This window comes from Xenopus tropicalis, chromosome 3 (genome assembly GCF_000004195.4).
Source record: "Xenopus tropicalis strain Nigerian chromosome 3, UCB_Xtro_10.0, whole genome shotgun sequence".
NCBI classification, from domain to species: domain Eukaryota; kingdom Metazoa; phylum Chordata; class Amphibia; order Anura; family Pipidae; genus Xenopus; species Xenopus tropicalis.
The window spans coordinates 64816896-64833393 of record NC_030679.2 but is presented as its reverse complement, the minus strand read 5'-3'; the positions used below and the strand labels follow the sequence as shown (position 1 = coordinate 64833393).

Sequence of the window (16498 nt, the reverse complement as noted above, 5' to 3'; positions counted from 1 at the left end):
AATTCAGAGAAAACTGGCTTCATTGTTGTCCAGAGCCTCTGCAGCAATGTCCTTTTTCAAAGTGTGTTTACCAGAAAGCAATCTTTAAATCAGTGATCCCCAACCAATGGCTCATGAGCAACATGATGCTTACCAACCCCTTGAATGTTGCTCCCAGTGCCCTAAAAGCAGGTGCTTATTTTTTAATTCCTGGCTTGAAGGCAAGTTTTAGATACATAAAACAAAGCCTTCTGTAGGTTGCCAGTCCATATAAGACCCACCAATAGCCAATCACAGGCCAAATTTGGCACCCTCATGAACTTTTTGTATGCCTCTGTTGCTCTCCGCTTTTTTTTTTGTATTTGAATGTGACTCACGTGAAAATTGTGAAACATAGCAAAAAGAAAAACAATTGAAGCAGTGGCAGAGCTTGCTATTTTTGCTAGCTTGGAATGGTTATAAATCACTCATAATGTACATAGTTACGTAGTAATGGAGTTAAAATTTTATCTCAAATCATACCTTACCAAAGGAAATAAACACACCTCAAGCTTCAAACTAGAAATGGGCAATTGGAACAGTCCCTGGAACAACTTTGTACTTATGTTCTCTCGATTTCTTTCAAGTGTTATCGTGAAACTATCTGCGACTTCAAGGAGCCAATTCTTTAACATGAGAAATCTTAAAAAAAAGTTTTGCACCTTAAGATGAGACAACATTTCTTATAATCTCAAGGGATTTCCTAGTGTCTTCTGGAAAGATTGGTTTGTTATTAAAGGGGACATGTCACCCACACATAAAAAGATGTGTAATAAAAATAAGCAAATTAAGCATTAAATTCAAATCCCTCTTTTTATTCAAACATCCATGCCCCTTATAAATGTTTTTTTTAAATCTGAGCTGTCAATCATGTATTCCCTGCCTCAGACATATTACATTAACTTTCCATTCATCTTTTCCTGGATGTGTGCCTCATATTTTCCCTCTTCCTTATGCTCTATAATTGTATAATCTGTGCATGGGCATTGGTCCCTCATTCTGGCACATAAACAAGATTCTGGGGTGATACAAAACTTGCCTTAATAAGTTTCCAAAGCATCGCACCTGCCTGCTTTCTGGGATTGTGAATTCCAAGACTGGAGGAAGTGAAATTTTAAATAATTTTTATAGTGGGTTTTGCTCCACTTTGAATTCCATTTTGAATTATTTCTTAGGGTGACAGGTCCCCTTTAAGACATTAAAGATATTATTGTGTGGTACTTTTGTGTAGCTGTTGTGAAATGTTTATAGTCTCTGTTTGACCAGCATATTTTTATCGGTTAGCTTCTGTACCCTTTGGGGGAAATGTAAAAGTCCTAAACGCATAGGGCACAATTAAGGCATGCTTAAAGGGGACTTACGTTTTTGGAGCAAAAATAACTTTTTCAGTAAGAAGTCTTATCATGTTGAATGTGTGCTGTATAAACTATAAAATTTGCAAATTTTTTTTTTAGTTGTGACATTGCTTGCTGTAGCTAAGTTTATAAGTGCTTCATAAGTGCTTTAAGTGCTTAGGGGTTTTTATTTGAAATTCTAAATTTCAACTGTTTTTGGTTGTATTTACAACAAAAACATAAAACTATTGCATTTTATTTATCTGCAACGGCCACAATATTTTCTTACGTATTAGTGACCTCTAGTGGTCATTTAAATAATTTGCATTTGAGAGTAGTTGGCCTATTATTCTCTGGTTATTTAAAATTATACTTATGTGTCTTGGAAAAATTCTAACCAATAGAAATGTATTATAGGAATACTGACTGATTTACCACCACAGGACATAATATCCTTGGTATTGAACATTTTAGCTTTTCAATTAAATTTCTGGTAAAGCTATTAATCTTTTAATTGCTGTATCACTTAATGGGAATAACTCCTTGGGCCCCAGCAATTGCAGGGTCTTCCTCTATACTTGTGCTAACTTTGATCTTGTTACCCCATGTGTAGTCATTAAACTTTCAAAATTATGTGGATTAAACCGAAAATGTAGAACCCTGATATGCTGTTTACTTGTTTTACAGTATCGGAGATTTTAGTCTTCTGCAATAAATGGGTTAAGGGCTATTTATAAGTTCTTTGCAGATAAAGGTATTTTTTTGCACCTGGAATGCAGACTGTGAACCCATAAATGTTTAGGGAGCTAGCAATAGTGCCTGATAAGTCTCTTCTTTAAAAAAAAAATAGCAGCATAGGTTCATTTCAATTTTATAGATATCTGTTTAACTGTCCTAAGTGTTGTGCCATTTAAATGTTGGCATGCCATAAGCATACAGTCATATGAAAAAGTAATAATTTACTCCACTTTCAACAAAAAAGATAACAGTGGTATGTCTTTCATTTCCCAGAAACATCCGAGTACTGGGGTGTTTTCTGAACAAAGATTTTTAGTGAAGCAGTATTTAGTTGAAATTAAATCAAATGTGAAAAACTGGCTGTGCAGAAAATTGTGTACCCTTGTAATTGTGCTAATTTGAATGCATTTAACTGCTCAATACTGATTACTGGCAACACCAAATTGGTTGGATTAGCTTGTTAAGCCTTGAACTTCATAGGCAGGTGTGTCCAATCATGAGATTTAAGGTGGCCAATTGCAAGTTGTGCTTCTGTTTGACTCTCCTCTGAAGAGTAAGGGCAGTGGCACGCAGGGAGATTAGTCACCCCGCGACAAATATTCATTGTCATGGCGACTAATTTCCCCGCAATGCCATCCCACCGACTAGAATGTAAATTGCCGGTGGGATGGCATAAGCGTCGATGCAATGTCCCGAATTCTCGCGTAGTTGTCATGAGAGGAAAAATTGCCATAAAAACCAGGTCTGGCAGGCCAAGAAAAATACAGGAGTGGTATGCGGAGGATTGTGAGAACCCAAAGATCACCTCCAAAGACCTGCAACAACATCTTGCTGCAGATGGTATATCTCATCGTTCTACAATTCAGTGCAATTTGCACAAAGAACATCCTGTATGGCAGGGTGATGAGAAAGAAGCTTTCTGCACTTACGCCACAAACCAAGTGACTTGTTGTATGCAAAAGCTCATTTAGACAAGCCACAATTGTGCTTTGGACTGATGAGACAAAAATTTATTTATTTGGTCATAACAAAAAGCGCTTTGCATGGCGGAAGAAGAACACCACATTCCAAGAAAAATACCTGCTACCTACTGTCAAATTTGGTGGAGGTTCCATCATGCTGTGGGGCTGTGTGGCTAGTTCAGGGACTGGGGCCCTTGTTTAAGTCGAGGGCTGGATGAATTCAACCCAGTATTAACAAATTCTTCAGGATAATGTTCAAGCATCAGTCACAAAGTTGAAGTTATGCAGGGGTTGGATATTCTATTGCACTAGGTGCAAAGGTATTTAAGGCGATTTGGTGATCGTGGATAGTGCTGATTTTTTTTGCAGGAGGAAATGCGTTATGCTTTTGGTGCTAACATGCACCTGTGTCCGTACAGCCCTGCAAGAAAGAATGGGTTGCGTTTAATCCTGCACTCCCCCTGTAGTAGAACGCACTGCAGGGAAACACTGGGCGAAACCCCTGTGTGTATAAGCCTTAAAGCTGGCTACACTAGTTGATTGTGGGCCCAAAGCAAATTGACTCCAATCTAAATCTTATTGCTTTTAAGAGCAGAATGGTCTTTGTCAATTCCTTGTTCATAAGGAGACTACAAAAACACAAGATTTGAGCCTTTTGTGGGTCATTTGGGTTACCGTGTATAATGCCTGTCTAGTTAACCTTTCATTCTGTCATGTTTGCCCACTAGTGCTCCTTTGCCCAGTCATGACAAAGTCATTACTTCTGACGCTATTTATATTCCTGCACAGAATACCCCTTATGTATTACAAATACTTAATCCGAGAAAAAAAAAATACATTAATATATTTTAATAGAAAACTAGGTACATTCTCCTTTTGTACAGCGGAATGAAAAAACATTCTGTAAGCACTTGAATCAAGGTCTTGTGCAGTTTTGGAATTTGCTGTACTTGCAGTGTAACCTGATCTTTGTCTTTCAGAGCAGGATCTTGGCTCAGTAGATTTATGGAAAGGTATTAAAACTTTTTTTTTTTTACAAGCGTTCTGTGTTCAGCTGGAGTGTGCAGCATTTCCTGTGGGATGCGACACAAGAGCCTCTTTAATCTTATTTTTTTTTATAACATAAACCTCAAATGTTGAAATGTGCCATAGTCCTTGGCTTGGTTATAAACACAACTTTGTATTTTTTGGTCACTTTATCCTAAAAAGAAAGTCTTTTTTTTTAAAGTTTGTTTGCTATTGCTCTTTAGGGGCAGATTTATCAAATCAGGAGTCCAAATCCCGAATGGGAAAAATTTAGATTGGAAACAAAAATTTCTGAAAATATCACGAAAATGCTTATAAAAAAAATCGTATTAGTCACGATAATATCGTATTGGCGATCCGAAAGTCACAAAATTTTCATACCGAACGATTGTAAACAGCGGCAAAACTGATCCAATTGTTTCTCGCTAAAAATACAGAAAAGTCGCGCAAGCGGAAAAGTTGCGGAAAATACGATCGGCGCGTTCGTGGATAAGTAAATGTGCCCCTTAGTGTTCTCCGGCAAAGACCAGCCCTTTTTGCTTTTTTTTTTTCTTTAGTTTGTGCTGCTGGGCTAAATAACTGAAGGGGAAGCTTACCTAAATATGTCTTCTAGTAGTACCTGATCTGGTCACCCCCTCACAAGCATGGCTATGATCTCCACAGGCCTCTTTTTATGAAAATGTTAGTTTTTAATAATCCAGCATTGGGATATGAGCATTGCTCATATGAGCATTCATATGGGCAGTGCTCTTGTGGTATTTTGTAAAGCAAAGCCTTCCAAAGTAGGGAGACCTGATCACTTGAAAATTCAGGGACACGTCTAGAAAATCCAGCTAGAAGGGCTGCACTTAAAGAACTTGTAAACCCCACACACAAAAATGTAATCAGTGAACAGCCTCTTTGAAATCTTTCAATACCTGCCACACTGGTTGTCCAGAGATTAATAGTAAGGCTGCAACGTCTCCTTAATCACTTAGATTTGCTTCTTCTCCTGTAACCCACTCGGCCCCCTCCCTCAGGAATTTGCTTTGGCTCTTGGCTTGTGGGCATGCTCAGTTGTTCTAAGCTCAGATTACTAAACACGCCCCCCAGTCTAGCAGCCAGTGAAAAGATGGCACTGTTGGTTCCCATAGAAACTCAGCTCTAGCTGTCTGCTTCAGTTTTTTTCTCCCAACCAACTCTCCTGAGCTCAGCTCAAACAAAGCAGAACTTTTATCAGAGACAGTTGTGCCTGTGTGAGCCTGTATTCTTGATGAAATGTATGCTGAATAAGGGTCTGTATGTGTAGGCTGTTTGCAGATTTAACTGTATCCAATTATGTATCAGAGTAAAAATGGCCACCAGGTGAAAGCTGCTGTTTGCTTTAGGAAAATGTGTTGGTGCTGGCAAACGGAGGGGATATATGCAGTACACAAGATGCCATTTGGGTGGGGGAGACGTGCCCCACTGATATACATTGTAGGCAAATGTAGGCTTTACATGTCATTTAATGCAGTTTAATGCAACATGCATTTTTTAGACATGTCCCTGAATTTTCACTGGTCATCCTAATCTAAACAATTTGATACTACTACTTCAGCCTGTCCTTAAAACTGCTTGCTGGACTACAGCATCCTTTTCATTAAGCTATCATTTTAGGTAGCATTGAGTATGACTTGCATAATTTAAGACACATTTCCGTTTTTTTCCTCAAATATTCCTTCTATATAATAATTTAAATAAATTTCAAAGTAAAGAAGCTGAAATGCTGTAAATACAAAGAGAATTTGATTTGCAAATCAAACCCTATATACCATTGTAAACAGTACAAAGGCTACGTATCAATGAGATTTTTTTTTTTGTCACTGAAAAATAAAATTGCTCATTTTGAATTTGATGCCAGCAGCAGTTGATTTTTTTTTATTACATGGAAGTAAAGCTGGTGATTATAAGGGCTCTGGCACACGGGGAGATTAGTTGCCCGCGACAAATCTCCCTGTTTGCAGGCGACTAATCTCCCCGAATTGCCATCCCACCGGCGAAAATGTAAGTCGCCGGTGAGATGGCACACGCTGCGCAGGAGATTTTGGCAAATTGCCGAAGTTGCCTTGCGAGGCATTTTTGGCAATTTGCCAAAATCGCCTGCGTAGCGTGTGCCATCCTACCGGCGACTTACATTTTCGCTGGTGGGATGGCAATTCGGGGGGAGATTAGTCGCCCGCGAACAGGGAGATTAGTCGCGGGCGACAAATCTCCCCGTGTGCCAGACCATCGGTCGCACGAAAGATCGTCAGATCGCCACGTGTGTGGCCACCTTTCGATTAATCGGGGTCCTCTCTGTCAAACCAGACAAAATCCAAACTCTTTTCGTCATGTGAATTTAAAACCCTGGAGAGCTAAAGATGATGTATTTTTGTCAGATCCTCCTGTATGGGGGCCCTTGTGAGGGTCTGCCCAACTCCTATCTGGTACTGAACCTGATACTGTCCTCTGGGAATGGGTCCCTGTAGGAATGTTTATCCTATCCTAGGCCCTTGGGGCAGTGTGGGTGTCTTTGGTAATGCTTTGTGGCAGCAGGCTTTGAGCACTCATGCGCAACAGTTTCTCTTAAACTGGCCTCAGCCGTATACATTTATAAAGCTGAATATTTCTCCTTTTAATTCCACCTTATCAGCATATGATATATTGACTACAAAAGGTCACAGTCTTTGAGTGATGACTTCCAGTGTTAGGATATTCCAGATAAGAATTGTGTGGTTGAATGGCAACTTATCATAGGATGTGTAGGATACAGCCCCCACTTCTGTGGTTAGACAAATGCACTGCTGACTAGATCCTTAATCAGTTAACCATGGAGAAGTATGTTCTTTCTGGAAATTGGGGACATACTGGCTGCCAAGGCATTAAAACCAATCATATTGAAACTGTCAAAGTTTTAAAAAAAAAAGAAGAAAGAAAAAGCCTTTTTAAAATATGGATGAACTGTGGCAACAGCATAAACACATAAACCTTTTACACTGAGTCAGCAAGAAACTGCAGGGAAAAAAACAAAGGAAGCAATCACCTTTCTTATCTCACAAACAATCTGACTAGGTCATGGCTTTTCTTCTCCCAGCCATGTAGCTACTGATTACTTACATTGTATCTCAAAAGTGTTGTACATTTACAGAGAAAAGCCAAATAGTCATTTAGATTTGTAATTTGACTTTATGGTGGCCCTGTACTGACCTCTCAGTGGTATCTGACAAATAGGATTATAGTATGATCTTTTTAAAAGGACCCGACCTGGCACACATGTCAAGATGGGCATTCCCTATGGTCAAAATAAATACTACTGGCAAAATCCAGGGATTTTTTTGGCAGGCTATAAAAAAAAAAGTGGAAATCACTTGGGCAGTTATCACCAGCTATTTGATTCCCTGCAGCATTAAAATATATGAAACACTAAGAGCTGATAAAAGGTATTGCGTAGATAAGACTGAGCTTAAGGGCAAGGGCACACTGGGAGTTTTTACGCTGCGTTTTTAAAAGCATGTATTTGAGCTTATATATGCATATGCATGCCCTATAGGCAATTATGGGACACGTGGCATTTTAATCCCACAGGGTGCTTACAAGTTGACATCTGCTACGCTATACCATCATATGCATTTTTCTGCCAAATTGCCAATACACCTACAAAACTTAATTCAACAGATCAACACGATATCCGCATAGTAGCCGATACACTAACCTGAAATACGCTGTGTATTTACAAAATGGCGGCAAAAGGCTTGTCCTGTACATATTAGTTGCATAGCTTTCTTGTCCCAGTTACGTTATGTAGGGATGCTGGGAAATCTTATCTTGCTACATTTGGCTGAAAAACACATCATCAACCACATGCGGTTTTATTAACGTATTTACACTTGAACCAGAATTTTTTTAAAACGTGACCGTAAGCGCCCCATGTGCACTATAGTTAGGTATTGGAACATACCTTCATACATAAATTCTACTATACAAATAAATGGTAAGAGCACGCCTGGGGGTTATTTATCAACTTTCATATTTGTGTTAGTTTCATATTTTTTTCTACTTTGAATAACCTCAAATTTAAAAAAACAAAAACAAATGTTACCTCATTTAAAAAAAAAAAAAAAGGCTGCTGAATAAAACTGAGGAAAAAAAAAACTTGAATACCTCATTCTTATTTCCTCATCATTTTTAATGCTTTGACAAGATTGAAGAAAATCAATAAAATAAAAATGAAGCTCTATTTGATTAAATAGTTCAAAATATATATATATATATATATATATATATATATATATATATATATATATATATATATATATATATATATATATATATATATATATAATATAAAATCCCCCTAGCGTTCTTTTTTAGCTTCCATGTGTAAAAGACTTAAATAATAGGTAGATGGTTACAACAGCAGGTTGATAAAGTGTTGGGGTTTATTGATTATGCCTCATACTGGGTTTCATTAACCACATTTTGGATTGCACCTCTTCCCATAACTGGGAGTGGTCTGGCAGTCACTGAGGGAATATTTGACATTAATATTTGCATTCTTTACACACATGGTAAAGAGATTTAACTGGTAGTCTTCCAGAAAAACTCAGAGATTCATATAAGAGTAGGTAACAAATTACAGTGCATGACCACTAGCTGTCACTAAACCCTTGAAGTTACTATTCTCCAAATGTTTCCAATGTAAAGTGACAATGTAATGATTAATTCCATTACCCACCATATGACTTCTTCCCTAAAAACAGCTGGCATATATTTAACTGTATAGTACAATAAATCACGCTGGATTTTTCACCCCTATATGGCACTGTAGCCATTGCTCAGACTTTGAAATATGTTTGCTTAAAACCAGTTCACATTACCCAGGGCTAGCTCACTTAAAGGGCATACAATAGATGAGACTAAATAGGCCTGTTCTGTCAACTATTCAGGCTGACTACAACATCCCCAGTTTAAATACTATAAACCTTCTCCTGTAATAAAACTTTGTGAGGGCCAATTGACACATGAAGGCTGCCCTTTGTTTGCAGTTCACTAAAGGGTCACTAGAGCCAGGTGCATTTTATTTCTGCATTTAGACTATTATATTGTGCGTTGTTCATTACACACCGTCAACAGTAGGTTAGTAGAGATCCGGTAAGCAAAAGTAAACTAGTAATTTATATCCCACCTAGTACTGTGTAGGACTGCAATGGGTCCCTTTCTTGGCAGGGCCAGGTGATACCACCACTGAAAGGCTTGAATATGGAAATACCGTCATTCTTCTTGGGAATAAGACCCACCAAAAAGTTGGAAAGAATTATTCCCATAAGCAGAGTTAGGATATAAACCCAGATACTCCTTCTTATGTAACTGAATCTTGTTTTTTATTAGCAAATGTATTTGTGTTACATGGCTAAAACTTGTTAGGGCAGTTACATTGTTTTTTGATATACTTCATTCACAAACATTGTGTCTGTTTCTACTCTGCTGTGACCTCTTATTTATGTTCCAGTAGTTATTAAGAGGAGGAGCCTGCAGTACCTCTGGAACTCTATCCCCGAATCCCTCCATAGGGAACACTCACCCACTCTCTTTAAGATAAAACTCAGACTGAACCTTCTGGAGCACTAAAACATTATTTTGCCCAGTCCTGCGCTTAAGGACAAATGCCCATACCTAGTGCACTCTTACTTTTCAATTTGTGCCTGTGTGTTACCCAACCACTTAGACTTTTCTAAGTGCTCTACGGGGCACTGTAAGCTCTACTGTGTCTCATACCACATGGCACTTTCATTTATTATAACACTTTCCCTCCCTGTGTAATTTTGTATATTGTAAGATTATACAGTGCTGCGTACCCTTGTGGCGCTTTATAAATAAAGTTATACATACATACATACATACATACATACATACATACATTTTGCTGCATGGTTTTGCCTTGGCTTGTCTTGTGAAAAGCGGAGCAGTTGTGGAAGGGCCCTTGTGCTAGTTTAAAAAAAACATCCCCTCCAATCAACATCCCTTTGTTTCAAGGTTATCTCACACAGGTTGTTTTGTTTACAGTTACAGGCACTCAAATGAGTGGCAACTTGAAAGGGGAGTAATGGCCTCTTTACATTCAAATGTAATCAGCTCTGTTTGGGAAGATAGAAGATACATTTATAGTGTTAGGGCTCTGGCACATGAGGAGATTTGTCGCCTGCGTTTTTTCCCCCTGGCGCTTTGGCGACAAGTCGCCACGACAATACCCACGAAGAGATTTAATGCGAGTTGAGCTCCAGGCGATCTGCTACCCATGGTACACTCAACAGTTAACCCCCCCCTCATGTTTACTCAAGTCGCTCAGAAAAGGGTCTGTGTGCGATTTGAAACAGCAGGCGACTTGAAGTAGCCTCGTATGTTTTGACGCTGGCGATTTCCATTGATTTAGCATTGGCGTCTTGTCGCCAAATCGCTCTTTTAAAAATCGCCGGCGACAAATCTCCCTTGTCACGGGAGACTAATCTCCCTGAACTACCATCCCACCGGCGAAAAAGTCGCCGGTGGGATGGCACGCGCTGCGCAGGCGATTTCGGCAAATCGCTGAAAATGCCTTGCGAGGCAACTTCGGCGATTTGCCGAAATCGTCTGTGCAACGTGTTCCATCCCACCGGCGACTTACATTTTCGCCAGTGGGATGGTAGTTCGGGGAGATAAGTCGCCCGTGACAAGGGAGATTTGTCGCGGGCAACTAATCTCCACGTGTGCCAGAGCCCTTATAGTTAAGGATTGTATACTATTATACAGTAATGCTATAGATAAAGGACCCAAGTGTTATAGATATAGATATAACTTGACATTAGTGCACTGAGAAGATTATTCATTAATATTTAAAAGCAAAGGTGTTTTTTTTTTCTGATTTTCCTGTTTAAGCATACATTTGTGAAAACTGGATATTAGTTACCGACATTTTGAAGTAAATTTTAATCTCCAACATCCATAAACTGCAAAGCTAAACAGAAAGCTAAAAAAATTATTCAGATTATGTGTTTTTACCTGTTGACATAACTTTGACTGCAAATTGGGGGAGGATGAATTCTTTCAGGGACCCTTTATTGTCTTTGCATATTACTAGTCATATCGGTGCTTGGTGGGGCTGCTGCAGACAAGCAGCGAAGGTACACCCTTTTGATGATTGCCTTTAACAGTGATCCGCTACGCCATGTAATTTGATTGATAATATTCCAGCCATGCATTTAAAAAAAAAAAAAAACCTTGTTCCACTTTTCAGGATTCATTGAGGTCTGGCATGGTGCAGAGAGACTGGCAAATTGCTAATGTTGTGCTGTTATTTAAAAGTGGATCCCGTTTTCAGCCTGAAAACTATAGGCCAGTGCTATCCAACTTCTGTTGTACCGAGGGCCGGAATTTTTCCGACGTACGTGGTGGAGGGCCGATAATGGAAGCCAGTTTTGACCACTCCCCTTTTTGAAACCGCACCCACTTGAAACCACACCCATGTTATCATATGACCATACCCATATTAATGGTTGTAGTACAGCAAAAACCTGCCATACTCTGCCTGCCCTACCCTGCCTGTGTGTGCCATACTCTGCCTGCCCTACCCTGCCTGTGTGTGCCATACTCTGCCTGCCCTACCCTGCCTGTGTGTGCCATACTCTGCCTTCCCTACCCTGCCTGTGTGTGCCATACTTTCACTGTGTGTGCCATTCTTGGCTGGTTTGTGCCCTACCCTGCCTGTGTGTGCCATACTCTGCGTGTCATACTCTGCCTGCCCTACCCTGCCTGTGCCATACTTTCACTGGTGTGTGCCATACTCTCTGCCTGTGTGTGCCATACTCTCTGCCTGTGTGTGCCATACTCTCTGCCTGTGTGTGCCATACTCTCTGCCTGTGTGTGCCATACTCTCTGCCTGTGTGTGCCATACACTCTGCCTGTGTGTGCCATACACTCTGCCTGTGTGTGCCATACACTCTGCCTGTGTGTGCCATACACTCTGCCTGTGTGTGCCATACTCTGCCTGTGTGTGCCATACTCTGCCTGCCCTACCCTGCCTGTGTGTGCCATACTCTGCTTGCCCTATGATGCCTGTGTGTATGGCACACACAGGCAGCCTACAGTGACACAATGCTGGCACTGCTCCTACAGTCTGCACAATAACTATATATTATTATTGTATATGTTCTTTTTGTAGTGTGCAGGGATTATTTGTGGGTTTCTACTGCTCCTGAGGTGTGAACAGGGGAACAATGGAGGTGATAACAGCCTGAGCCTGAGGTGTGAACACTGCAGGGGGTGAACAATGCAGAGATTAAAAGGTGTGAACAACACAGGGGATTACATATTTAAACAATACAGGGGGATTACAGCCTGAATCTGAGGTGAGAACCATGCAGGGGGGCAGTTAATCACAGTACTGATACCACTTAGAGCTTACACAAGAGTAAGCCATCAAAGCAGCCAGACAGGTGGGGGGCCGCACAGAGGGGGGTCGCGGGCCGCCAGTTGGACAGCACTGCTATAGGCCTATTAGTCTGACATCAGTAACATAGTAACATAGTAAGTTGGGTTGAAAAAAGACATACGTCCATCAAGTTCAACCATAATGCCTATATATAACCTGCCTAACTACTAGTTGATCCAGAGGAAGGCAAAAAACCCCATCTGAAGCCTCTCTAATTTGCCGCAGAGGGGAAAAAATTCCTTCCTGACTCCAAGATGGCAATCGGACCAGTTCCTGGATCAACTAGTACTAAGAGCTATCTCCCATAACCCTGTATTCCCTCACTTGCTAAGAATCCATCCAGCCCCTTCTTAAAGTTATATAATGTATCAGCCAGCACGACTGATTCGGGGAGGGAATTCCAGAACTTCACAGCTCTCACTGTAAAAAATCCTTTCCGAATATTTAAATGGAACCTCCCTTCTTCTAAACGAAGTGGGTGCCCTCGTGTCCGTTGGAAGGACCTACTGGTAAATAAAACATTAGAAAGGTTATTATATGATCCCCTTATATATTTATACATAGTTATCATGTCACCTCTTAAGCGCCTCTTCTCCAGTGTAAACAGACCCAACTTGGCCAGTCTTTCTTCATAACTGAGACTTTCCATACCCTTTACCAGCTTAGTTGCCCTTCTCTGGACCCTCTCTAACTCAATAATGTCCCGTTTGAGCACTGGAGACCAAAACTGAACAGCATATTCTAGATGGGGCCTTACCAGCGCTCTGTAAAGGGGAAGAATAACCCCCTCCTCCCGTGAATCTATACCCCTTTTAATACAGCTCAAAACCTTGTTTGCCCTTGCAGCTGCTGCCTGGCATTGCTTGCTACAGCCAAGTTTATTATCTACAAGGATTTCAAGGTCCTTCTCCATTAGGGATTTGCCTAGTGCAGTCCCATTAAGGGTATACGGGGCTTGCATATTTTTACATCCCAGGTGCATGACCTTACATTTATCCACATTAAATCTCATCTGCCACTTAGCTGCCCAGATTGCCAGTTGGTCAAGATCCTGCTGCAGGGATGTCACATCCTGGATAGAATTGACTGGCCTGCAGAGTTTTGTGTCATCTGCAAACACTGATACATTACTCATAATACCCTCCCCTAAGTCATTTATGAACAAATTAAACAAAAGTGGACCCAGTACAGAACCCTGAGGGACCCTACTGAGAACCTTACTCCAAGTAGAGAATGTACCATTAACAACCACCCTCTGTACCCGATCCTGTAGCCAGTTTTCTATCCATGTGCAAACGACTTCACTAAGACCAATAGACCTTAGCTTAGAAAGCAGTCGTTTGTGGGGAACGGTATCAAATGCTTTGGCATAATCCAAATAGATTATATCTACTGCATCCCCACTGTCCAGCTTCTTACTTACCTCATCATAAAAAGCAAGCTTTTGGAAGGGGTAATAAGGGGTAGGATACTTGAATACATTGCAGGTCACAATACTATAAGTTTGTGCCAGCATGCTTTTATGCTTAACAGGTCTTGCCAGACTAATTTAGTCGCCTTTTATGAGGAGGTGAGCAGGAACCTCGATGCTGGAGTGGCAGTTGATGTCATCTACTTGGACTTTGCTAAAGCGTTTGATAGAGTAATGTGCAAAATATGAAATGTGATTGGCTACTTAATAGCCCTTATGTGAACTAATACCATACAGAATGCTTTGTTTGGTGCTATTCATGGTTTTGAGGCAAATAAAGATTGTGTTTAAGCGAGGAATTCAACAATAACTACCTGCTTTGGGGGCACTGAGAGCAACATCGAAGGGGTTGGCAAACAACATGTTGCTCACAAACCACTGGTTGGGGATCACTGGCCTAGAACATAATATTTGTAATTGGATAGAGAACTGGCTGAAGAATAGATTACAAACAGTGGTGGTAAATGGAACATTTTCTAATTGGACCAGTGTTGTTAGTTGAGTACCGCAGTGGTCAGTCCTTGGTCCTTTGCTTTTTAACTTGTTTATTAATGACCTGGAGGTGGGCATAGAAAGTACTATTTATATTTTTGCTGACAACACTAAATTCTGTGCAGGATGCTGCCACTTTGCAGAGCAATTTGACAAAATTGGAAAACTGGGCAGCAAACTGGAAAATGAGGTTCAATGTGGACAAGTGCAAAGTTATGCACTTTGGTAAAAATACTATAAACGCAAGCTATCTACTAAATGGTAGTAAAACGATCAATGTACCAGAGGCCACCCCTTTAGATTGGAGGAACGGCAGATTCTGTTGAACGCTTTAAGAGGGGCTTGGATGAGTTCTTGAACAAGTGTAGCATACTAGGCTATTGTGAAACTAATATCTTCAGTTAGTATTAATGTTTGTATATATATAGATTTTATAGGTATAGTATAGGTTTGTGTGTGCTGGGTTTACTTGAACTTGATGGATTCTGGTCTTTTTTCAACTCTGTGTAACTATGTAACTTCCCTTAAAATGTAAAATGGTTTATAAATAAGCAGGAGGTCGTTATCACCCTAATACCATGGGGTAGTTTATTTCTCTGCCTTAAGGACTCTGGCACATGGGGAGATTAGTCGCCCGTGAAAAGTGAGATTTGTCGCGGGCGACTAATCTCCCCATGTGCCAGAGCCCTAAGACTCTTCTTTCCCCCACCTGGTAAATGCAAACTGCGACACTGTTTAGTGATTGTTTTTTAGTTGACTTTCTCGCCGGGAGTCCCCATAAATGGACAGATAAGCTTCAGAATCAGTCTTAAGGAGTCAATTCAGCAGCTTAAAGGGACAGTAACACCAAAAAATGAAAGTGTATAAAAGTAATTACTATATAATGTAATGCTGCCCTGTACTGGTACAACTGGTGTGTTTTCCTTAGAAAGACTACTATAGTTTATATAAATAAAGCTTCTGTGTAGCCACGGGGGCAGCCATTTACAGGAGAAAAGGCACAGGTTACTTAGCAGATAACAGATAAAACCCCATTATATTCACAAAGCTTATCTGTTATCTATGTGCCTTTTCTCCTTTTTCCCAGCTTCAATGGCTGCCCCGTGTTGACATAGCAGCTCATTTATATAAACTATAGTAGCGTTTCTGTTGCAAACTTACCAATTTTACCAGTGCAGGGCAACTGTACATTATATTTTAATTACTTTAAAACACTTTAATTTTTTGGTGTTACTGTTCCTTTAAATGTGCTCTTGAATGGCCACCTAAGGGTAGTGGCACATGGGTAGATTAGTCGCCTGTAGTTACTGTGGGTAATCTCTCCATAAAATGCCTTCTCACCGGCAATAAATTGAGGGATTGGAAGAGCAATAAATGGTTTTCCCAGTGTTTTTTGGACTCTTTGAAGCCCATCATAATAATCAGTACATGATAAATCTCCTTTTAATTTAATACATTATTGTATTGTGATGACAGTATGATTTAATGCTCTGTCTTTTAGAGAAAGCAAAGATGGCTACAAGAAAAAGGCATACTACCACCCTAATGTCTGTCCCAGAGAACGCTCACCACACAAGAGAGATTCTCCATTTCTCCGGGACTCTCCTGTTACTAGAAAGGATTCTCCACATAGTAGATCTGGTTCCAGTGTTAGCAGCAGAAGCTATTCACCAGACAGAGGGAAATCCTACCCATCCCATCAACACAGAAGAAGTATGAACTTTGTGTTTTATATTATTAATAGTAACTCAATGTTGAACAGATGAGGGAGCATTATTAATTTCCGTCTGTCTATTGCCTTGTGTTTAATTTCAGTCTTGTGTGTCTTCATTTTAAAGGGGTGGTTTACCGTTAACTTTCAGTATATTATAGAATGTCATATTCCTACCAACTTCGCAATAGGTGTTTTATTATTTATTCTTCATAGTTTTTACATTATTTGCCTTCTTCTTCTACCTCTTTCTAGCTTTCCAATGGGGGTCAGTGACCCTAG

General features: G+C 40.2%; 1 protein-coding gene across 6 annotated transcripts in view; it reads left to right on the top strand.

Annotated features, from left to right (window-relative positions):
• Nucleotides 1-16498, top strand: part of pphln1 (periphilin 1) — a 55477-nt gene that overhangs the window by 15545 nt on the left and 23434 nt on the right. For all 6 annotated transcript variants that reach the window (XM_031897775.1, XM_012958754.2, XM_012958753.2 and 3 more), the window contains one exon: nucleotides 16007-16218. In XM_031897775.1, coding sequence (XP_031753635.1) covers nucleotides 16007-16218 — 212 coding nt within the window. The remainder of the gene's footprint in view (nucleotides 1-16006; nucleotides 16219-16498) is intronic.